Consider the following 26,168-nt stretch of genomic DNA (forward strand, 5'->3'; position numbering starts at 1 on the left):
ATGTCACCTTCTACACAGCAAAGCTCTGAACAGGATTTCTCAATGTCATTGACTCGACTGGTGAAGACTAGTGAGAAACACACAGAGCATCATCAGCTCCTCCTCCCACATCTCCTTCATTGGACGCACATCCTCCAGATCAGGGGTGGGCAATCATGTGCCATAAAGGGCCGAGACACTGCAGGTTTTCCATGCAACCAATCGCCTCAGCAGGTGATTTCATTAAAGATCAGGTGTTTCAGCAGGTGATTTTATTGACAACCAGGTGTTTATGTTCAGAGCAGAAGCTCATCAGCAACCCACCTGCTGAGGTGACTGGTTACACGGAAAACCTGCAGCGTCTCGGCCCTCGACGCCCACCCCTGCTCCAGATGAACAAATTCAGACACCTTAGATCGCAACCACAGCATTTTAGGAAATGGAAATAAAGGTGTCACATCAACAAGATGTTTGACAATATTGCACATAACTGAGTCACTGAATAACTTTGAATTATGTTCATTATGTATACATTCCGCAGAAGGGGGAGGAGTTATACAGCCTGATTGCCACAGGTAAGAAAGACCTACTGTGGCATTCTGTGGTGCACCTCCGTGGTCTCAGTCTACGCCTGAAGCTACTCTGACAGGATGTTAGTGTGGTAAGCAGGGGGTAGGAGGTGCTGTCCCGGATGCTGAGCAGTTTCCTCAACATCCTCCTCTCTGACACCTTTAAGAATGTGATGAAGCTGCTCTTTACTGTATCAAAAACCTGTCAAACATATAAAAGAAGTGCATTTCATGTAAGTGCTTTCACTCTCACCGTGATAATCGATGGAAGGTTTAGAGGCCCCCAAGATTCGAGGCATGGCTACGCCCATGTCCAGTTCCGTCAGCGTGAGTTCATTCATAAAGTACGGCAGCTGAGAAGAGAGAGATGCATAATCACTGAGCTGACAAACAATTTGTGGAAAAATGCACTGAATTAAAAAAAAAAAACAACCCTGCAAGAATGTAAAAAGTATTTAAAAATAATACATTTGAAAACTTTGATTTCTTTGAAGGGGAATGAAGATCATTTAAAAACAAAACACAACCTGGTCCTGGTTTTTCTACATAGGAGCAGAAGATGACTAAGAAGGTAACTTTTTTTATTATTATTCAGCTCACTTAATGATGTTCGGCCTCTTCTGTAGTGAAAAACTTTCTTGGAAGTTAGGATCCCTCTTACCCGTATTTTGCTAAGTTTCATTTGAATTTTCTTGGAGACCAGATCTGCCCAGTACGGTTCAGTCAGGAAATCCCACAAGACTCGACCAAGTGCCGCATTCACCCAGGCAGTAGTATCTTCCTCCTCCTTCTCCTCATCCTCCTTCCTGTGCTGTACTGTGGTGCTGCTCTGCAGCTAAGGACAAACAAAACAGTAACATTAGATGAATATCAATCACATAAATTACTCTGAGCCACCCATCCCTGACAGGAACCCCCCCCCCCCCCAAACAAATGCACTGAAATTATAAATCGGAAGGTGGTGGGGGATCTATCACGAGCATGTTGTACCTTCTTGTCGGCTCCGGGGCTGCTCTGTGGACTCAAGAGGGAGGGGCTAGCAGCTGTCGTTCTGACTGCTGCCTCTTTTGGCAGTATGGAGCTCATGTAGACACTGTACTCCAGTAGTGGCTTCGTTTTAGCACTTCCTGTTGTTGAGGACACGGAGGAATCCTTTGACCTGGGCTGAGAGGTCAGAAGCTCGTCGAGGCTGCTGCGGCTGCTGCTGCGACTGTGGGAGCTCACAGCTGAGGCACAACAGAAATTAAAGAGCGATGAGTTTTTCCCCTCTTCTGAAAAACCTTAAGGAGGGTTTTCGCCATCTTTTCCATATTAATTTTCTCCTATGTTGTTTAGATTTACTTCCCATTTGTGCAGCTGCATCTCTTCACAATGCATGAGGATAAAGGACAACAATGAGGCACACAGATGAGAGGTAGTTTTACTCACAATTCTTTATCGCCACAACACTAGACACTTTCTTTGTGTCTGCCCTGAGATTCGACACCAGCAGAAGGTGTTGGAACCACTTCTCCTTCTCCCTCCCAGTCCTTCCAAACAGATAGAGGGTCACGCTCCGACTGGAGGAACCTTGCTCCTGTGTGCCTCCTGCTCGCTCTCCTCTGTCTCTCATGACTGCAGCCTCACTGGATTCCCACTGGTCGCCCTCGGCTTTAGACATGAAGTCATCCTGTCGGCCAATTTCAATGCAAATGGGATATTTTTTGTTCCAAACACGCTTCCTGGCAAGGCTCTGGGGCACCAAGTACACCTGGGAGAGGATTTTAGAAATGAGATCGGACACGAGAAAACCCAACCAAATAAATCGAAGACAAGCATCTTTAAAAGACGCATTTAATGACTGTCAAAGTAGATTTACAGGGTCAACTGAGTCTCTTAAAATTTTACTTTTTAAAAAATAAAACCACAGTGTTTAATCATTTTGCTTTTGAAAACAGATCTCCAACAAATGACTAATTGTATATAAAAAAAAAGGAAAGAAGAAGAAACAAAATCAGAAATTGCAAACATAACTTAACTACTGTTGTAATAACTCACTTTGCTGTTGGTCAGATCGTAGATCTTCTGGCTGATGTAGGTGACATCAGGTTTTGGTTCATTGTGTGTGGCACGGCGAGTAATGTTGCGGTTGGGTTTGGACAAACGAATGATGGATCCCTCCAAGCGGACGTAGACAGAGTGTGTCAGCGTAGCGTGGTACGTCTCTGGGTCATAGTTTGATATTTCATTCATCCAACCCTAAATGGGAAGACATGGTCATTTTGCATGTTAAAAAAAAATTGACTAAAATTAATATCCTACAGACTTCAATCTATAACGCAAACTATCATTGCCCACTTAGGATTGGCACTGTAGTCGGTGGTCTTAATGAGGGTCACTTCTTACATATGACACCTGAGCATGACTGCTCAAGTGTCAATATGGTTGCAGTGTTTTTCAAAAAAGTAGTATGACAGAAGACATTTAAAAAAGTGTCTGAAAATAACTTGAACAAAATTAACTGACAGCAAGACAGAAAACTATGACCGATTAACTGACCTTAAAGATTTTTGGTTCCTGAATGTCCAACTTTGTCAGTTTCCCACGGCTTCTGGATTGTCTAAAACCACTGTAAGAAGATTTTGATCCCGTCAGCCACACCACCACAATGGCTAAAAGGAATCCCAACCCAATTCCAAGCAGAACACCTCTAACATAAATGGGCAAAGGCAACACAAAATACCCATAGACCAGCAGAGTGAGAAGGAATAGAGTGTAGTGTGGAACACTTGGAGCTGGCTCTGGACTTTCAGATTCGTCTTCACAGCATGGTTCAGTACTGCCACTTGGCAGCACTTTAATTTGAGTATCACTTCCAGTGTCAGTCGTTCTACTGCCACCAGTGTCATCTGTGTCTAGACAAGGGTCAAAGTCCTCACTATACAGGATACAAAAGTCCTCATCTTCCTGCTTTGCCAGAGCAGACATGGAACACTTGTCTAATGACATGGAAAGTAAAGATTTACTGGGGCTCTTAGTGTCTACAGAGGGTGGGTTTGGTGACTGAACGTGACCAGGAGCACCAGCGTTGGAGCTCTCATTGTCCAAGTCACTTCCTTCTTCCTCCTTGATGCAGTAATTGTTGCTCTCCAGATGACCATTAACAGACGTAATGCTGGAGAGTTCTGTGGTGCTGGCAGAGTAGATTTTTGGCCGGTAAATGCTGCTGCCACCACCACCTATACTGGCACTCTTTTCATCCATAATCTTACTTAGGAGTTGAAGGGGTTCAGCGATGACCTCAGAGAGACGACGTTTAGTGTCTTCAAGGCGTGCTTCAACATCTGACACTTTGAAAAAGCTTCGGTTTTCTGGTGAGACTAATGCCGAGGAAGGGGCAGTTTTAGAATCACCAGCTGATGGCATGGTGCCCACTGGCATTCGCGACTGTGCAAACTGCTTTAAAAGCTGCAGGTTAAGGCGGGATTCTGGTTGACGGCAGAGTGTGGAGGAAGAAGATGTGTCCTGGGATGTATCGGAAGATAGTGATTTTACTAAATTCTTCATCAGATGCCGGTGTCTTACTGAAGGAGCAGCAGCAGAAGTGACTCCATCACGAGGTTCAATATCAGATGAGACAGTCTTTGCCAAGCTGAGGAAGGGCTTGTCAATGGAGGGAAAACTGAAAGATTTAGTTGGAAAGGATGTGGAAATTGAGCTTTTATGCTCAGGAGAAAGTAGTGTACTTTGTGAGAGGGAGCTGTTCTTATGTTGTAGAGGATCCACAGAAAGCCTGGATGATTCCATCATGACTGTATCCTCTTCTGCAGTTTCCATTTCTTCAAACATTTCCTCACTTGCCTCTAATGCTGTCACAACGTTTGAGCTATCCTGAGCAGCTGAGGCAGTAAGGACACCTGCCCCATACAGCTCTTCTTCCTCCTCTTCCTCCTTCCCAAGAGCTGAGAAGTGGATTGTGATGGTCTCTTTTGACAGCGATCCCTGGACATGGACCTTGGGGGCCACGCCAAGTGGCTGCGTGTCTGTGGGTCGAGTGCTGTCTGCATGACGAGGATGGCGGCTTGTCATTGCCGTACTCCCACTGAGTAGAAATCTGCAATGACAGAAAACAGGCATATGGAAACCAGGAGAAGTATGGAAGTTTGCAGTACATCTGGAAATTTACTCTGCAGGACTCCTAGCTGGTCTTCAAGATGTTTTGACACTCATCCAAGTGGCTTCTTCGGTGCTTGTTGAAATGAGATGTCGGAAAAATGCAACAACACTTAACAAAAAGAAAGAAAATGGAATGCATTCATAAAGAAAACATTTGTGACGTCTACCAAGTAACTGGTGAGTTTTGTTTTAGACAACAAAGGCTTGGCTGTATGATTGCAGGGTATTTGGCCTTTGCTGGCACAACTTGGCCAAAAAAAGAATCCTTGGAGAAACACGGAACACAATATCCACAATCAAGTTTATTAGTATTTAATTAATTATATATGTATTTTAGTACATTCTGTTATTCATGGTATATGTTATTTTATTTATTAATCTTTCCACCCTGCAATTTGCACACACATAATATATCTGTTTTTCAGTACATTTGGCATTTTATTTTTATTCATCATTGTTTTTGTGTGGAGACAGTGGCAACAAAATTTCATTCCACTTTGTACCTTTCACAAGGTGAAGTGACAAAGAAATCTTCAATCTTGAAGACGTTTATGAGAAAGTAAACATAATTTAACAAGGTTTTGTTTTTCAGATTTGTTAGCTAAAATTGTTCCTTAAACAAACCGTGATGCTTTCATTTGTAAAATGTCAGGTAATAGTAGGAAATGAATAGAGTCTTACTTTCATCAATAATAGTTTAAAATTACAGTGTTCCAACCAATAAATGTTGAGATGACACACACACACACACACACAAAACTGCACATACATAATCCCACCAAAAATATGAGAACAAACCATGTCACATCATGTTCTACATTTATAGTACAATATCCATTAACAAAGTAATTGCTATGGATTTATACTGCTGCTAAGCTGTAAACACTATTAAAGTGGAAAACAATTTACACTTGGGATGGGAATGAAGAACTGGTTCCAGTTGAAAAATAGCTCCATTTTTTCCACCCATCAGAATTCCATGCCTCAGATATTAATTCCTCTTAATGCTGCCCTGTTTTTCTGACAGTCCGGTGTTGTAAAAACTCATGCGTCATGACATCAGATGTGACATTATGACACCAAACTGATACTGAAAGCCTGTTTAGACCTACATTTTTCTACATACAGGAGACTGATGAGTAATCAATAAAGAATGGGATGATAATAAGAATCCATAGATAAAATCTTATCAATCACCATCCTGACTTCACACAGCTCCTAAACTGTATTTTTTCCCCTTAGTTTATTAAAGTACGTGATTTTACAAAACCTTCATTTGTGAAAAGCCAAACGGTAAAAACAGACAATAAAATCTTTGCGCATTTAATTCCTTCAGAGTATTCAGGGTTTTTCCTCCTTTACTGCTGGAAAAATGAAAACAGAACATATCCGGCAACACAACATGTTCAAATTATACCCATTTTTTTTGTGAGACATCCTCAACAGTTAGGTCCCATCTTGGCAGTTGTTGCCTTGTGCATTTGTCCAAACAGAAGATGCATAATGCCACAATAGTTCACTGAAATACAGACTCAGCTTGGTCACTCTGTCAGAATGTCACGGGTACGGGTGACACAGCCACCTCTGTGCCTCGCTAGTCAGCAGCAGTACAATAAAACCTTTATAACAGACGGCCAGCTGGACACAGATTTGATTTTAATTACACAAAGGAGTGGGAAAATATGAAAATGTGAGTGCGCATGTTCACAGTGGAAATTAAACAAAAGACTGCGTTTGTATCTCCACATTTCACTGCATGTCAGAGCATTTATGTGCACACAGACCTTTGAGAGGTCTTAAACTCCTTTTGCCAAAGAACAGACTAAAAGAAGAGCAACATAATCAAATCTTTGCACTGATGATGCCAATTACAGAAACAACCCAACCTTATTAACCCTCAGGTCCTGCACCAATTAGGGACACACACGATTCGGGTCTGTTGCGTAAATACATCAATGCATACAGAATGTAGCAAATGGTATACCGGCCCTGAGGCCCTTTAGTGCTGGTCACTGTATTCTGTAGCACGAAGGAGACGAGAGTCTCCGACTTCCCCCTTGGAAGAAGTGCCAGTCTGATACAGGTTACTACCCCAACCAAAGCAGGTACCCATTTACAGCTGGCAGGACTGGGACAATGCAGATGAAGTGTCAGAGAGGTAGTGTGACAGGGAATTGGATCAAGGTCTACAAATTCTTATCTCACAGAGCACATAGCTCAGTAGGATAAAGAGTTGGGTTACCAATTTGTTGGATGGATTAAAAGCTCAAAATTTCAGTTAGACTTTAGCACTCACAGTCTGACTAATTCTTTAAAACTTTTTGTTGAGGGATTGGGAGCAATTCCAGCTAAGAGGAGGAATAAGAAGTAGAAAATACAAAGATGGATACTGAAACCCAGCAACAATACCTTTAGTTATTCAAGTCAAATTCAAAATGTGCATTCAGCATGACGACCACAAAACAACTGGGAAAAGAAAGCCGTCCAGGGACTGGTGGACCACATTCCGGGTTCTCCTGTGCCTGTGTCGAAGTATCCTTAACAGCATACCAAACAACCAAATTTTTTCCAACTGTGCAGGTTCTCACCTTGTATGACAGCACCTGGTAACAGGTGATTAATGAGATTTTAAAATTGTATGATACTTTTGATAAAAGTGTGACTGGTCGGCACATTTTGACTTTCAGACCAAACTACTACAGATTCATTCCAAATACCAACTGTGCAAAAAACAAATTATCATCCTAACCAACAGACAACAAAGGAGAAGCTACAGTAACCATATCTAATTTATGACATACATGAGCAAAGGCTGTAGTAACCTGGTGCTGTGCAGTTTTTCTAAATGTAGATTGCACACATGGACTCTCATTGTGAATATAAATTAGTGTAACCACACTTTGAATGCACTAGGAAAGATGCTTGCTTGTGTTTTCCTTGAGAAATGAGAAAAGCAGCATCTTTAACAATAGTGCAAGTAAATCCATCTCAAGTGACAACTTTAAAATTGCCCTGAACCAGTAAACAAGCCAATGAGTCGACGTGTTTGTGCATCGCACTTAGAAGTGAGCCTGAATCATAGAAACAGATCTGCTGGAAAACTGTTGCTATGTGACGATGGGAAAGAAGCCGATGCCATCTGGGAACAACACAACAACGAGACATTTTTTTGTACCTCCATTCACGAGGTTGTTTTTAAACTCTAGCTATGTGAAAACTATTGAAACGGTTTTGTTTGTTTTTTTAAAGCATATCATTTAGTGTTAAAAGAAAGTTATCACTTTTGGAAATGATCCACATATACAAATATGGTGCTAAATCTTAAAAAAAAAAAAAAAAAAAAAAAATCCCAAAGACAAATGACAAGTTCATGACTAAATGTATATATAAACAAGATGTCTGAGCAATTTCACTCTCTATATACAGATACGCTGAACAAAAATATAAATGCAACACTTTTGTTTTTGCTCCCATTTTTCATGAGCTGATCTCAAAGATCTTAAACATTTTCTATATACACAGAAGACCCATTTCTCTCAAATATTGTTCACAAATCTGTCTAAATCTGTGTTGGTGAGCTCTTCTTTGCTGAGATAATCCATCCCACCTCACAGGTGTGGCATATCAAGATGCTGATTACACAGCATGATTATTGCACAGGTGTGCGTTGGGCTGGCCACAATAAAACGCCACTCTGAAATGTTCAGTTTGATCACACAGCACAATGCCACAGATGTCGCAAGTTTTGAGGGAAAGTGCAATTGGCATGCTGACTGCAGGAATGTACACCAGAGCTGTTGCCCGTGAAGTGAATGTTCATTTCTCTACCATAAGTCATCTCCAAACGTGTTTCAGAGAATTTGGCAGGACATCCAACTGGCCTCACAACTACAGACCACGTGTAACCACACCAGCCCAGGACCTCCACATCAAGCATGTTCACCTCCAAGATCGTCTGAGACCAGCCAACCGGACAGCTGCTGCAACAATCAGTTTACAGAACCAAAGAATTTCTGCACAAACTGTCAGAAACCGTCTCAGGGAAGCTCACCTGCATGCTCGTCATCCTTATCGGGGTCTCAACCTGACTGCAGTTCATCGTTGTAACCAACTTGAGTGGGCAAATGCCCACATTCGATGGAGTCTGGCTGCTGATCAACTCTGTGCGAAGGAGATATATTGCACTGCCTGAGGCAAATGGTGGTCACACCAAATACTGACTGGTTTTCTGACCCCCAAATAAAGAAAAACTGCATGTTTCAGAGTTGCCTTTTATTGTGGCCAGCCTGAGGCACACCTGTGCAATAATCATGCTGTCTAATCAGCATCTTGATGTGTCACACCTGTGAGGTGGGATGGATCATCTCAGCAAAGAAGTTCTCACCAACACAGATTTAGACAGATTTGAGAGAATTAGGTTTTTTGTGTATATATAGTAAATGTTTTAGATCTTTGAGATCAGCTCATGAAAAATGGGAGCAAAAACAAAAGTGTTACATTTATATATTTTTAGAGACAATACCAGAATTAAACTGATCATCCTCTGTTGAAAAGTGCAACAAATCTTGTTTGTACATTTAACTGTTAAATATGATTTGCAGAAAGTGTCACAAATCAACAACCTCTGAACCTGAATGTAAGTTTCAATTGTATAATTAGCACATACAAGCAGTATATTGCCAAACTGCAAGCAGACCTAAAATGTCAATCGCTGTGGCTGACAGAGTTTCCGTTGTTTCCTACATCCCAATAACCACAGAGTACGGTTATTTTTTCACAATGTGTCATCCTGCACAATTCTCTCTGCAAAAAACCCAATGACACGCCAGGTCAAATGTCACACAATACGATTTCACATGACTGCAATGGCATAATGAAAAGTACTATAAAATCTTATCGGAACAAAAACTATAAGACCTTTGTCCCTATAGGATTTCTGACAAGGTAAGACTATACATGACCTGTGAAAGACAAATCCCACTCCACTAAACCTCACCCAGGTTGCCACGTGAGGGATGAGAACAAATCCCAATATGTCGCTGCTGTTTATTTGCAGTAATAATGGGTTCCTCTGTACTTGTACTGACAGTTTAGCTAATGACCTGCGAAGTGTCACACAGCTCAGCACTCACATTAATGCCACTGCCAACACTGCACAGACAGCAGCTAATTGCTAACAGACTCACAGGCGATGACAGTCCACAAACATCAACAGCAGGACAAGGACTAAATGCAAATGCTGTTTGAGGTTATTAAAGCAAATGATGAAATGTGGTTATTACGTCTGCCAAGGATGAAATAAAATGACCTGCGTTTATTTGTGTCTGTCTGCTTGTTAGAAGGATTACGTCAAAACTACCGCATGGATTTTGACAACGTTTTCACCACAGTTACACATTAGGCCATGGAAGAACCCATTAAATTTTGGAGGTGATCCGGATCTGGAACCGGATTCTGAATCAAGTTTCATTTTGTGCAAGCGTTGAAGAATTAATGTTAGCACGATTACGTCAAAACTACTGAACAGATTTTGACAACATTTTTAAAACACAGATACATATTAGGCCATGGAAAACTCCATTAAATTTTGGAGGTGATCTGGATCCGGATCTAGATTCTGGATCAAGTTTCACTTTGTATACGCTTTAAAGGATTACATTAAAACTACTCCATGGATTCTCACCAAATTTCAACACAGACAGATATTAGGGCATGGAAGACTCCACTGAGTTTTGGAGGTGATCCGGATCCGAATCTAGATTTCCTTTTATACGAGGCCTGTCCAAAAAGTAACAGACCTTTTTATTTTTTTCAAAAACTATATGGATTTGAATCACGTGTGATTGCATCAGCCAAGCTTGAACCTTCGTGCGCATGCGTGAGTTTTCACGCCTGTCGGTTGCGTCATTTGCCTGTGGGCAGGCTTTGACTGAGCACTGGTCCACCCCCCTCGTCGGATTTTTATTGTCAGAGAAATGTCTGAATGATTTGAGCTTTGCTGCATCAAATTTTTGCAGAAACTGTGAGAGACAGCCAGGTGGACAACATTCGCTAAATTCAGATGGCTTTCAGGGACGATTTTATGGGGATCACACAGATTGAGGAGTGTTACAGCCGGTTTAAAGACCGCCCACAGCGGCTGAGAGCGCGCCGCGTTCCGAGCGGCGATCGACAGGCTCAAACGACCAGATCATTTCCAAACTGAACGCTGTGTTGATCCGGGATGTCGTCTGACTACCACAGAAATGGCAGAAGATGTGGACATCAAGACTTTTTCGGTACATTCCACTGTTACAGGAGTTTTTGTCATGGAAAGAGGAGCGGAGGACTGCGCCACCATGCCGCGAATGGCACGGGACAAAACCACAGGAATTCGCAAGTCGGGACGGAGCCGCATGGTGCAAAGCAATGCTGTGATGAAGCCTCACAGGACATGTTCTGGTATGTCCAGCTAATCCACAATTTCTCGGATAGTCACACGACTGAAAAGCCACCGAAAGCCGTCCTGTGAGACCAACACGGAGGTGGTTTCACAGGAAGGTGGTGGTATTAGGCCGTGGAAGACTCCATTAAATTTTGGAGGTGATCTGCATCCGAATCCGGATTCTTGATTAAGATTTCACTTTATATACTCGCTTTGAAGGATTATGTCAAAGCTACTTCACCAATTTTGACTATATTTTCAACAGATACATATTAGACCATGGAAGACTCCATTAAAATTTGGAGGTGATCTGGACCCGGATCACGTTTCACTTTATATACACTTTGCAGGATTCTGTCAAAACTACTTCAGGGCTTCTCACCAAATTTTCACCACAGATAGATAGTACGGCATGGAAGACTCCACTGAATTGTGGAGGTGATCCAGATCCAGATCAAGATTCACATTATATAGGCTTTGAAGGATTCCGTCAAAACTACTTCATGGATTGTCACTACAGACACATATTAGGCCATGGAAGACTCCATTAAATTTTGGAAGTGATGCGGATCCAAATCTAGATTCTGGATCAAGATTTCCTTTTATATATGCTTTGAAGGATTCCATCAAAACTACTTCACTGATTTTGACAAAATCTTTTAAACACAAATACATATTAGACCATGGAAGACTCCAATCAAGATTTCACTTTAGTAAGTAAAGTTTATTTTTATAACACCTTTCAAGATAAAAATCTGCATTTCTGAAGCAGGTGCTTCTAATTTTTAGAGATGCAGAAACAGAGACTGTGGTGGAAGACATCAAAAAGCACTCATGGTAACAACAACATGACACTTAACTACACCAAATGAACGACAAAAACACAATAAATCAAACTAACATGAACCACAATAACATTTTAAAACCCCAAAACCCCGAACTCCCATGGTGCATTGCAGCACAATGTCCACCATTTACTGGTTAGCAAAAATTGCTAATTTGTCCAAAAAAATTAGTCCTCATCAACTTTCCATTTTTGCAGCGCTCATCCTTGATCCAAAATACATAAGCATACCGAACGGCAAACGTCAGCTCACCCCAGTTTCTCTGTGATTGAAGTTATACACACACAGACACATGTACACAGGGGCCATTTGGCTTTTAATATATAGCTGATTTCCCACCACCTGGTGGAATGGCGTGCGAGTCCAGAATTTAATTATCAGCGTCCTTTGTTCCCTGTTGTTAGCCAATATCCCTAATTTTTACAAAAATATTAGTCCTATCAACTTTGTTTTTGAGGCATTCATCCTTGATCAAAATGCAAATGTCAGCTCTCCCCAGTTTTGCCATGATCACAGCCATACACACGCTCGCAGTCATATACGCAGAGAGAGGCCACTTGGCTATAATATAGATATACAGTGGCCCCCCTCATTAGTGGTCACCCCGCATATACGTCCACATTTCTACTGCAACGACTGATTTTCTATATTTCGCCTCTCAAGAGCAACCACCCATCAAACGTGGCTAGCAGCCCACTCAAAACAAAAAATCCCCTCAATAACGGCCATTCTGTGGAAATTCTCAACCGGGTTTTCCCGTGGAAGTCACGTCCAAACTCTCCCCTGAACGTGAGCTTGCGAGATTACTCCAGTAAACAAAAGACCAAAGAAAAATGACTTCCGTCACAGAAAAGATTTAATGTTACAGTAAAAGAAAAGAAGAAAAATGGCTCATGTTGGCAGAACTCCCATATCTCAGAAAAGAAGAGCTTTAACGTTAGAAGAAATGGTGAAAGTCATTTGTTTGAACGAGATGGAGAAGGTTCCCGAAAGTTAGCTGTTGATTTCAGTGTTGGTGAAACACAAATCAACAACATGCATGCAAACGCTTAAGACGCACTACAGGAAGAAAGTCTTTCGTCATGTCCTGATGGTAATGGATGAAGTTTCCAAGGCATCAGATGTTGCCAGGCAAGTTAAAGATTTTGTGCTTAAATGTTTTGTGGATCAACCTTGTTTTGATTTTATATCATTTTTGTGACTTTAAAGATACAATTCTTGTGCTGTGATGTTTTGAACTGAGATTGAGCAGAAGACATTGTTTGTCTCTGACTGTACGTAGTCAATAAATCTGATGTTTTCCCCCCCAAAACTTCATGCTGGTAGCAATATGTTATCAAGTACTGTACACATGCTGGATTTGGTCTCCCCCTCAACAAAGGCCACCCCTGTGATGTATTAGTCTGCAGTTTAGGTGACATAGAGGGGGACCACTGTGTGTGTATAACAATCTATACATATATGTACACAAATCTTCAGTTACTTTTTAAATGTAAGGAAGAAAAAAAAAAAAACAACCCAAACAAAAGACACAACAGAATCTCAACTGCCATAAAGAATGAAGAATAACCAGTGTGACAGGTGACATCAGCATTTCCCAACCTTCCTCTGTAAGCGGAGAACATTTTGCTAAGAGATCAATGCATAATGTTCATGAACGACTGTTCACATATGATTGTCTAAGCTTTTTCTCTTTTTAACCCATCCCCCAATATATGAAATGACAAATTACCAGGCAATTCCTATGAACGCCCCCAACATGTGAGGCACAGGGAGAGTTTCTGCAGGGGAAATGGGACTAGTGTCTGTTTCAGGTACAAACAAACAATTCTTGCTGTGGGGTTGTATGAAACTAAGATCATGTTATTTGAGTTTTAGAACGTAACCACAGTGAAACAATCAAAAAGTAACAGTTTACATGTCTGATGCATGTATGTAGTACATTTACATGTCACCTGGGTGCTTGCTCTGGAAGTTGGTAAGGTTAGACCATACTTGGGTTCAGTGCCTTGAGGCAGCTTTGTTGTGATTTAGCACTACATAATTGAAATAAATTGAATTATATGCAAAAACAACCCATATCTCTTAGTCTCGACCACGCCTGCTCCTAATCCATCATACTAAAATCATCCAGCAGATGGCAGGCATGTCTACAGGATATGAGACTTGCAAAACAGTTATTTTTTGGATTTATCTGGTGCATCCAAATTCAACAGATTTTAATGAGTTTGACTTCCTTTTATCTAGTCGCTCACTGAATTGTACAGCGTCCACGCCAAGGCCATGGAAAAGCTGAGGAAGTTGCTCTTATGTTAGTGGAGCTGCTGAGGTGATAAAGACAATGTGCACATCTGGAGTAGAAATGAGAGTTTTAAGTTGTTAATTCGACTGACACCCCCCACCCCCGTCTCAGCGTTGAAAAACTGTGGTGGCGAGATCACTACCTGATTTGGATGTGACAACAAGGGTCAGTGGATTGCACAATTACTGGCAGAAAGTATGACCGTTACGCCAGTGAAAAAGCACCACACTGCTGAAAGTGTGACAAATATGTCGACACAGATACACAAAACCTTACAGCAGAGTTTCATAATGAACTGACCTGACCTTTAATCATAGACTTCCAGCTTTGCTCACAAATAAAGAAGTCTTGTATTCAATGCAGTTTTACTCTTTAAATCTCAGCCTGATTATAAACTGCATTACTTCAATGACCCCACAATGCTGCTCGGGTTAAATAACACTCTGCTAAACCTCATCAACAAGCCCTCAATACGAGGTCTGTCAATAAAGTATAGGTCCTTTTTATTTTTTTCAAAAACTATATGGATTTCATTCATATGTTTTTACGTCAGACATGCTTGAACCCTCGTGCGCATGCGTGAGTTTTTCCACGCCTGTCGGTGACGTAATTCGCCTGTGAGCACTCCTTGTGGGAGGAGTTGTCCAGCCCCTCGTCGGAATTCCTTTGTCTGAGAAGTTGCTGAGAGACTGGCGCTTTGTTTGATCAAAATTTTTTCTAAACCTGTGAGACACATCGAAGTGGACACGGTTCGAAAAATTAAGCTGGTTTTCAGTGAAAATTTTAACGGCTGATGAGAGATTTTGAGGTGATACTGTCGCTTTAAGGACTTCCCACGGTGCGAGATGTCGCGCAGCGCTCTCAGGCGCCGTCATCAGCCTGTTTCAAGCTGAAAACCTCCACATTTCAGGCTCTATTGATCCAGGACGTCTTGAGAGAACAGAGAAGTTTCAGAAGAAGTCGGTTTCAGCATTTTATCCGGATATTCCACTGTTAAAAGGAGATTTTTTTTAATGAAAGACGTGCGGGCGGATTGCAGCGTCGGCTCGCAGCCGCTGCGACGCTCCACCACAGGAAAAACACCTCCGTTGGAAGCCTTAAGGACAAGTTGGAACATGTCCAGCTGTTAAACAATTTCTCATATACTCACTCCACTGAAAGCCATCAAAAGCCGCCTGGATTTTAACAAATGGTTATCAACACGGAGGTGTTTTTCCCGTCCCGACGTGCCGGCTGCGTCCCGACGTGCCGGCTGCGTCCCGACGTGCCGGCTGCGTCCCGACGTGCCGGCTGCGTCCCGACGTGCCGGCTGCGTCCCGACGTGCCGGCTGCGTCCCGACGTGCCGGCTGCGTCCCGACGTGCCGGCTGCGTCCCGACGTGCCGGCTGCGTCCCGACGTGCCGGCTGCGTCCCGACGGGTGACACCTCTAAGGTCACCAGTACTTACCAAATGTTATTAATTCCAACAAATACAAAAACAGAGAAGAATCCTGGGTATGAGGGAGGCGTGCACACTATGGACATTTTATGTGAATGAGGAACAACAGATTGATCCTGTAAAACCTGATTTTGGAGTTTTATTTTTACTGGTATCTATCAGCGCACGCAGTGTAACTGGCCTTTTATCTGTCTGAGATAGTTTAGTTGTCCTGCCGCTTATATTAAAAAAGGAGCAGAATGACAAGACAACCATGAAACTTTAAACTGATGGGAAATAATGTGGTCAGCATGAAACAATTCAAACACATTTTGCAATACTTTCAGGTTACCGCATGAAGCTAAAATGGAATGGAAAGTGAGTAAAACATCAAACTGTTCAAGAATCTGATTTTCTTGTTCAAGTTCAATAGGTTCCTACACCAGTGCTAAAGCCGTCACACAGTTTGAATGTGACTTACTGAGCAAAGATCGATGCTGTACCATTTCCAGCTGTCAGCTTGTATTAGCTCCTCCGCCTGATTTATGACCCGCATCTCCACACAAACAATTTCAATCCACACTGATGAGACGAGTACTTAGAGGGCGCATATACCTATGCTAAAACCGTACAATCCAACGGTGAGCACAATTAACAATAATAACAGTTTTAATTTTATGTAACATTTTCAAACAACAGTGATATATAAAAAACAAAATATTACATTCACATATTTAAAAAAAACAAACAACAACAAAAAACACAACCTTCAACCAATTTCTAGATTGCTAGATCTAAAATAGCTAGATTGATGATAGACAGAAATTTTATTTTGTCCTTGGCGTATGGCCTCAACAATGAGACACCTAGCAGAACTGATAACTGCTTATCCCACAAAGTTTGGTTCAAATCCAATCAAAACCCTCCAAACTATTACACACAGACAACCAAAACAAAACTCTAGCATGCCATTTGTGTAAAAAACAAAAAAAAACAAAAAACAAAACTGTGTACTCTTGGCAACCAAAGTGCCATTTATTTAAGAATTTATTAAGAATTCTTTATTTAAGAATCGCTTGTGAGAAAGAAAAAACAAATCTAAAATGTGAGAATGTGCAAACTGGAGCCCAGATTCATCTTTAGATCACAGTGAATGAAAATTTTAAGATTTTATAATCAAATAAAAATTCAACAATTGAGTTTCCTGAAGCTCAGTATCTTTTGTTTTTAAGTGTGAGGTTACTCTGAATTCTGTCTGCTTTATGTGTGAAACTGTACCTCTGCAGTCATATTTATAGAAGACTATACGAGGTCTGTCAATAAAGTATAGGTCCTTTTTATTTTTTTCAAAAACTATATGGATTTCATTCATGTTTTTACGTCAGACATGCTTGAACCCTCGTGCGCATGCGTGAGTTTTTCCACGCCTGTCGGTGACGTCATTCGCCTGTGAGCACTCCTTGTGGGAGGAGTCGTACAGCCCCTCGTTGGAATTCCTTTGTCTGAGAAGTTGCTGAGAGACTGGCGCTTTGTTTGATCAAAATTTTTTCTAAACCTGTGAGACACATCGAAGTGGACACGGTTCGAAAAATTAAACTGGTTTTCAGTGAAAATTTTAACGGCTGATGAGAGATTTTGAGGTGATACTGTCGCTTTAAGGACTTCCCACGGTGCGAGACGTCGCGCAGCGCTCTCAGGCGCCATCGTTGGCCTGTTTCAAGCTGAAAACCTCCACATTTCAGGCTCTATTGATCCAGGACATTGTGAGAGAACAGAGAAGTTTCAGAAGAAGTCGGTTTCAGCATTATATCCGGATATTCCACTGTTAAAGGAGATTTTTTTAATGAAAGACATGCGGACGGATTGCAGAGTCGGCTCGCAGCCGCCGCGACGCTCCGCCACTTGAAAAACACCTCCGTTGGAAGCCTTAAGGACAAGTTGGAACATGTCCAGCTGTTAAACAATTTCTCATATACTCACTCCACTGAAAGCCATCAAAAGCCGCCTGGATTTTACAAATGGTTATCAACACGGAGGTGTTTTTCCTGTGCCGCCGCACCGCGTCGGCTGCATCCCGACGCGCGGACCCGTCCGCACGTCTTTCATTAAAAAAAAAAAATCTCCTTTAACAGTGGAATATCCGGATAAAATGCTGAAACCGACTTCTTCTGAAACTTCTGTTCTCTCACGACGTCCTGGATCAATAGAGCCTGAAATGTGGAGGTTTTCAGCTTGAAACAGGCTGACGACGGCGCCTGAGAGTGCTGCGCGACGTCTCGGTCCGTGGGAAGTCCTTAAAGTGACAGTATCACCTCAAAATCTCTCAGCCGTTAAAATTTTCACTGAAAACCAGCTTAATTTTTCGAACCATGTCCACTTCGATGTGTCTCACAGGTTTAGAAAAAATTTTGATCAAACAAAGAGCCAGTCTCTCAGCAACTTCTCAGACAAAGGAATTCCGACGAGGGGCTGGACGACTCCTCCCACAAGGAGTGCTCACAGGCGAATGACGTCACCGACAGGCGTGGAAAAACTCACGCATGCGCACGAGGGTTCAAGCATGTCTGACGTAAAAACATATGAATGAAATCCATATAGTTTTTGAAAAAAATAAAAAGGACCTATACTTTATTGACAGCCCTCGTATTTATACATTTTCCCACCTCCTTGTCTGTTGCTGTGTTAACAAGTGATTATTGCGCCAACAGTTGGGAAGATGAATGGTACAGTCAGTAATCAATGGAGACAGCACCTGATATAGCTGGTGGGCCGACACATTCCCCCAATATCCATGTAACGGTCATTATTTCAATAGCGGGTGGGAGAGGAAACAGCACCTGTCTGACTCAACTTTTTTATTATTACAGAAAACACTGCATGTTTACAGTCTTGCGCTCAGACAAACTGTTTTTCAAAAGGTACTGGACCAATGATTCCCGTCAAGAGCCACAAACAGGTTAGGGCTGCAACTGATGACAACATGTAGGAAAATTGTTTCTGATAAATGCAATTACAGATTCCCAAAGGTCTTTATTTTAACTGCTTGTTTTTAAATCTGACAAACAGTTCAAAACTCAAATGTGAGAACAAACTCAACAAAGCAAATATTTGTCATCTTTCGACTAGTGGTAGACTGCATTTTGAGATCATCCTCCATAAATGAGACTTAAAAAATAAAATTGCATCTGCAATCACCCTGGATGATTTTAACCATTTGTTGCTCATCTGACATGAAACTCACTTGTCACGTCTAATATTTCATCTTTGGAAAGTAATGAACCAAAAGGACATAACTCAAAGATTCTTGAATCTTTAAAGCTGTACAGCCATCAAGTTTTTTAAGATTGAAGTAATAAAAAGAATTTTCTTTAGAACCACTTAAAATTTTATTCCGTAGCCTTTAAATAAGAGATTCATAATATGATATTGCCAATATGATCAAAATCCACGCTGTCTGGAAACAATTTAGAGTTTCGACCCCTGATGGGTAGAAATTTCAGCAATTGGATGCCATGACCTACATTTGCTAGCAATGTCTTAGATCACGTGGGGGCTTCCCCAAATCTGCGCCTACATGCTGGGAAGGAGACTGGATTGGCAATGGCCAATCAGAGTAAAGACAGGCAAGGTGACATCAGCTGGCTGCTAGTTCGAACAAAATAAACCAAGAAGGCAGGAAACGCTCTGAAACAGCTTATTTCTGTATAAATCTAATACAGTTGTATGTAAAAGTTTGGGCTTATTAAAATAAGCCCAAATTTAACTGCAACAGGTTACAAAATAAAGTGACATTAAAATGCTTGGACTTCAGCAGATTTGCAAAATTTGAAAGGCTGTCCATCTTTAATGCATGCGAGTTTTGGCCAATATGCTTTTTCTTTCTCAAAATTCCATTCAACTGATTTAAAATAATTTCTCAAACAAAATGTCTTTTTAAGATGCTCCTTCAGTATAGAATGTCGATATTTGGATAAAAATTTAAGGAAATATTTACAAAAACACCAACAGCTCGATAGCTAAATAAGTGCTGATCATCTCTAGTAGTGATGCACATTTTGTCTTAGAAAGAATTTTATAGGGCCGACTTAGAAATGACGACATTTAAATACTTACAAATTGGCATTCATAGAGAAGAACGCAAAACAGAAATAACTTGTGTTCGTCTCATTTTAACAACAGTGCTTTCAGTATTTGTTGGACTGAAAAAAGACATTCAGAAATGGCACGTGACGCCTGTAACGCCACGGTGACATTAGGAGTGACGACAGCCATACGATGAAGCAAAATGAGATGCGCTGAATGACGTACAGTGAGGGACTACAGCTAAAGTAATGATACTGCTATAATTAACAATGACAACACTCAATTATCTACATAACAATGGGAAGGTTAAACTGTTTCATACCACCACTAACTGGGAGAAGATCACCAAATTTGATTACACAATCTTTCCTAATCACATCATACATTTATCACAATCTAACAAAACAAACCAACACCATGTAGAGTCGTTTAAAGTGTGACTGTAGATCAAGTGCTGATTAAATCAGAATACTTAAAAAAAAAACATTTATTTCCTTCAGTTTGTCATTAGTTTTAATGATGTATGAATTATATCTGCCTTTTAAAGTCTTATGTTTAATTGAAATTTTATATGAAGTTTTTCTCCGTTTTACGATGTTAAGCACTTTATAAATTTTTCTCCAGCAAGTGCTGCATAAATAAGTGGATTACTAATTTTTTTTAATAACGTTTAGAAGCTTAGAGCTGCTGCTCCTTTGCATTGAAGGGAGCCAGGTGAGGTGGTTCGGGCATCTGGTAAGGATACCCCCTAGGTACCTCCATCTGGGAGGAGACTCCGGGGAAGACCCAGGACTAGGTGGAGAGATTAATTCACCACACTGGCCTGGGAACGCCTCGGGATCCCCAAAGTCAGAGATGGTTAATGTGACCTGGGAAAGGGAAGTTTGGGGCCCCCTGCTGGAGCTGTAGCCCGCACGACCCGATCCCAGATAAGCGGTTGAAGATGAGTAAGTGAGTAAAATTTAGATGACCTGGAAGTGAATGAAATCCGAGGTCAGGGGTTCAGTCAACAGGGGTGTCGGCCACCTCTCCTGCAGAACAAGATAAAGTCTCCTGTGTGATAAAATACATGCAGGCAGGACTGGTTTTACAGCATTACTACAAAAAAAAAAAAAGAAAAAAAAAAAGAAAGTTGAAAGAAACACTGGATTTCCAAAACAATGAGGGGTCAGCAACATGGTATCTACAACTCTCGAGTTGGCATGTGAGCAATAATGACACCGTCTTCTCATTTGTAAAGCAATCTTACATCAAGTTTCAGGTTTTACAGGCCGATGATTTCTTGTAGTCAATGGTCAGAATTCAGCACGTGCCAAAGCAAAAGTACATTTTAGAAATGAAACGCAGACTAAAAGTCGCTTCCGACATACCAGCTGTGTTGCCAAGTCACCCTGAAGTGCAACATCAAGCTTCAGTGCAGCTGCTGCTCAGACAAACGGAACCATACAGGTTTTATTTCCCTCGTCTCCAATAAACTGGCACGTCCTTCTAACAGTCACACGGCAAACAAACATGCAGAATGTTATTAGTGAGTCAGCTCATCTGTTACACAAGGATAAAATTCATTTTCTACAACCAGAAAATAAAGAATGAATGTAAGGAAAAGTTGTTAAAGTGGTACTGATTATATAGCTTTATACTAAAGGAGCCGTGAATGTATTCTGCTCTTATAATCTGACTTTGTGCCAATATTCAATTCACAGGACTGTTTAATTTCTCAGAATTACTGACTTTATTCCAAGGCTTGAAAACAACGTAAAGTTTGTGGTTTCATTTTTGTTCCTTGAACTGATTTAAAAGTTCCAGAAAAGCTCATTTGAAATAATGGTAACCAGCTAATATTAATAATAATGTTTGTTTCTACAACTCCTGGCAAAAATTATGGAATCACCGGCCTCAGAGGATGTTCATTCAGTTGTTTAATTTTGTAGAAAAAAAAAAAAAAGCAGATCACACACATGACACAAAACTAAAGTCATTTCAAATGGCAACTTTCTGGCTTTAAGAAACACTATAAGAAATCAAGAAAAAAAATTGTGGCAGTCAGTAACGGTTACTTTTTAGACCAAGCAGAGAGAAAAAAAAATATGGACTCACTCAATTCTGAGGAATAAATTATGGAATCACCCTGTAAATTTTCATCCCCAAAACTAACACCTGCATCAAATCAGATCTGCTCGTTAGTCTGCATCTAAAAAGGAGTGATCACACCTTGGAGAGCTGTTGCACCAAGTGGACTGACATGAATCATGGCTCCAACACGAGAGATGTCAATTGAAACAAAGGAGAGGATTATCAAACTCTTAAAAGAGGGTAAATCATCACGCAATGTTGCAAAAGATGTTGGTTGTTCACAGTCAGCTGTGTCTAAACTCTGGACCAAATACAAACAACATGGGAAGGTTGTTAAAGGCAAACATACTGGTAGACCAAGGAAGACATCAAAGCATCAAGACGGAAAACTTAAAGCAATATGTCTCAAAAATCGAAAATGCACAACAAAACAAATGAGGAACGAATGGGAGGAAACTGGAGTCAACATTTGTGACCGAACTGTAAGAAACCGCCTAAAGGAAATGGGATTTACATACAGAAAAGCTAAATGAAAGCCATCATTAACACCTAAACAGAAAAAAAACAAGGTTACAATGGGCTAAGGAAAAGCAATCGTGGACTGTGGATGACTGGATGAAAGTCATATTCAGTGATAAATCTCGAATCTGCATTGGGCAAGGTGATGATGCTGGAACTTTTGTTTGGTGCCGTTCCAATGAGATTTATAAAGATGACTGCCTGAAAAGAACGTAAATTTCCACAGTCATTGATGATATGGGGCTGCATGTCAGGTAAAGGCACTGGGGAGATGGCTGTCATTACATCATCAATAAATGCACAAGTTTATGTTGATATTTTGGACACTTTTCTTATCCCATCAATTGAAAGGATGTTTGGGGATGATGAAATCATTTGTCAAGATGATAATGCATCTTGCCATAGAGCAAAAACTGTGAAAACATTCCTTGCAAAAAGACACATAGGGTCAATGTCATGGCCTGCAAATAGTCCGGATCTTAATCCAATTGAAAATCTTTGGTGGAAGTTGAAGAAAATGGTCCATGACAAGGCTCCAACCTGCAAAGCTGATCTGGCAACAGCAATCAGAGAAAGTTGGAGCCAGATTGATGAAGAGTACTGTTTGTCACTCATTAAGTCCATGCCTCAGAGACTGCAAGCTGTTATAAAAGCCATAGGTGGTGCAACAAAATACTAATGTGTTGAAGCGTTCTTTTGTTTTTCATGATTCCATAATTTTTTCCTCAGAATTGAGTGATTCCATATTTTCTTCCCTCTGCTTGGTCTAAAAAAGTAACCGTTACTGACTGTCACAATTTTTTTTTTCTTAATTTCTTAGTGTTTCTTAAAGCCAGAAAGTTGCCATTTGAAATTACTTTAGTTTTGTGTCATGTCTGTGATCTGCTTTTTTCTTTTTTTCTACAGAATTAAACAACTGAATGAACATCCTCTGAGGCCGGTGATTCCATAATTTTTGCCAGGGGTTGTATTCTTTTATTAAAAATTAAAGTCTGTTCTGCTTGCAATATGTTTACGATTTCATGTTGAGTTCACTTCCTGTCTTCTTTTGGAAACATATCAGCATCAGTCTAGATAAAAAAAAGTTTTCATCTGGTCTCATTCTTTGGAATTCAAGCTTGTGATGTCACAAAGATCTGACAGATGACTGTGATCTGTAGTGAGAGTAGAGAAGGTGAGTTTAGTCTGGAGGAGTGGCGATATGCTCTGGAGAGCAGGGGAATGAAAGTCCGTAAAGAGTAAGACCGAGTATATTTGTGTGAATGTGAGGGAGCCCAGTGGAATAGTGCGGTTACAAGGAGTAGAAGTGGTGAAAGTAGATGAGCTTAAATACTTGGGGCTCACTGTCCAAAGTAATGGAGAGTGTGGAAGAGAGGTGAAGAAGAGTGCAGGCAAGGTGGAGTGGGTGGAGGAAGGTGGTAGGAGTGATTTGTGACCGAAGAATATCTGCAAGAGTGAATGGAAAAGCCTACAAGACAGGAGTGAGACCTGCCTGTGTTGTATGGCTTAGAGACTATGGCACTAACAGAAAGACAGGAGGCAGAGCGGAAGATGTTGCGATTCTCTTTGAGAGTGATAAGGACAGACAGGATTAGGGATGAACATGTCAGAGGGACAGCTCAGGTGGGACAGTTTGGAGACAAAGTCAGAGAGGCGACATTGAGATGGTTTGAACAAGTGCAGAGGAGGGAGCCAGGGTATATAGGGAGAAGGATGCTGAGGATGGAGCCGCCAGGCAGGAGGAGAAGAGGGAGGCCAAAGAGGAAGTTTATGGATATGCTGAGGGAGGACATGCAGGTGGTTGGTGTGACAGAGGAAGATAGAGAGGAGAGGGTGAGATGGAAACCACTGATCTGCTGCGGCTACCCCTAAACAGGGGCAGCCGAAAGGGAAAGAAGAAAATGTCACAAAGATGTGACAGGGATAAAAATCTAATTTAACTGAGTGTACTAGTTTTCTGTTCATTAAAAAAAAGAAAAAGTTAAACTCATCCCCAAGCTTTGGAAAAACTATTCAGGGAGGGGTGACTAGATAGATAAATGAATGAGTGCATCCCCTCCAGGTTGTTACTATGATAACACAAAACCAAAAAATATCTTGTACATCTCCAAATTAAAATGGCATATAATGAGGACAGAGACTAAAATCTGGTGAACTTTGATGCACCAGCTCAACAAAAAAGCAACTTTATTTTGCTTCTGCAATATCCCACAGATGTTGTCTGTGCCACATGCTGTGTGTTTCGGATCATGTTTAGTAGGTGCAGGGTCTGTACAGGAATGAACAGCTATTTTCTGGCTTGAAAAGCGGTTACAAACTAACTCTCAGCTAACACAGCCATACCCCCACACAACCTCTTGGAAAGGATTTTGCCCTCTTGTCTCTTCCATGAGCATATGTTTGTTGCATTTCCAAATCCTACATCTGCAGGTCACCAGTACTAGTTTGATTAAAGTTCAGCTCAAATAAATTGTAAGGGTTCTTTCATTTATACCGGAAGGACTTGCAATGACGTGCATTTATGATGTTGTAAAAGGTTTATGTTTCCGTCTGCACGTGACAAGAATAACATGACCTAAGCAAACACCCAACCCCATTTTATTCCCATGTTCAATTCTATCTTTAAATATTCCCAATTTTTTTTTTCTTCCCAACCCTAAACACAACTTTAAAACCTACAATAAAAATTATGCAAAAAAACAAGAACAAAATAAATGCTTCCAGAGGACAAAGATTGGGACTTTAAGGGCATTACAACACACCCAAGACCTGCAAGTGATCATGTGAAAAATGAAGATAAGACGACAAGCATCAAGAAAGTGTGGCATGTTCTCACAGCTCAAATGCTCTCTCAGATTATGAAACAATAACAAAATACTTTAATTTGTAAACGGTCCTCACGGGTGTACAATGGTAAATGGACTGCATTTATACAGCATCTACACCAGAAGCTCAAAGTGTTTTACAATGATGCCTCACATTCACACACCGATGTGAGGGTACTGCCATGCAAGACACTCACTTGCCCAAGGCCCTTAGTGATTTTCTGGTCTGGCTGGGTTTTGAAAGAGCATCCTTTGATCTGAAGCCCAACACTTAACCACTAGACCATCACCTCCCCCAAAAACACCAATAATCCGGTTTGCCAGATCTGTCAGAGTTATCATTAAACCTGGTCAGTCACAGTTTAAAGTCAGTGCACTCTGAGCTAGATTTGGTGTGGATTTTCTCAAATATTTAGCTACCTGCTATACAGAGACACAGACACGTGCACTCAGAAGATGTGGTGTTTAATAAATCACTACTGTAAGCCTGCAACTAATCAGTAACAAAAATAACTTGGGTGCCCTCTTCACTCTGAGTCACCACACCAGGTCCGATACGGTTCTGCATGGTGATGTGGCACAGGTTTTGTGTGATGCACTTCCTGACGTGTGGTCTTGAAGTGAGAAATTTCAGTCTTAAATATGATATTTTTTTCCCAGGTTTAGTTACTCCTCTCAGGCAGTAAACTGAATATCTTTGCGCTATTGACAGAGCAACTAAAATAATCAAGAAAACAATCAACAGATTAATCTATTAATTGTTTGGTTTATAAAATGTCAGAAACTGATGAAAAATGTTCTCAAATGTTTTGTTTGGTCCGTAACTCAAAAGATATTCAGTTCACTGTACAAAGGTCTGTTTCTGCTGCCAGAACTCAACTGACCTCCCAGATGTTGTGGACATTTGAGGATCTAGGAGACTGCAGTCTTGTTTGAACCCTCTGTGATATCGCAGTATTTGACCACTTATGGGGACC

At 41.0% G+C, this 26,168-nt stretch overlaps 1 protein-coding gene across 3 annotated transcripts in view; it reads right to left on the reverse strand.

Annotated features, from left to right (window-relative positions):
* LOC117525579 (testis-expressed protein 2-like) overlaps window positions 1–26,168 on the reverse strand; it is a 57,490-nt gene that overhangs the window by 24,029 nt on the left and 7,293 nt on the right. For all 3 annotated transcript variants that reach the window (XM_034187462.1, XM_034187461.1, XM_034187460.1), the window contains exons 3-8: window positions 3,087–4,641; window positions 2,586–2,786; window positions 1,977–2,298; window positions 1,539–1,774; window positions 1,210–1,383; window positions 802–901 (exon numbers count right to left, since the gene is read on the reverse strand). In XM_034187462.1, coding sequence (XP_034043353.1) covers window positions 802–901; window positions 1,210–1,383; window positions 1,539–1,774; window positions 1,977–2,298; window positions 2,586–2,786; window positions 3,087–4,616 — 2,563 coding nt within the window. In that variant the 5' untranslated portion in view covers window positions 4,617–4,641. The remainder of the gene's footprint in view (window positions 1–801; window positions 902–1,209; window positions 1,384–1,538; window positions 1,775–1,976; window positions 2,299–2,585; window positions 2,787–3,086; window positions 4,642–26,168) is intronic.

The sequence above is a fragment of the Thalassophryne amazonica genome, chromosome 15 (genome assembly GCF_902500255.1).
Source record: "Thalassophryne amazonica chromosome 15, fThaAma1.1, whole genome shotgun sequence".
NCBI classification, from domain to species: Eukaryota; Metazoa; Chordata; class Actinopteri; order Batrachoidiformes; family Batrachoididae; genus Thalassophryne; species Thalassophryne amazonica.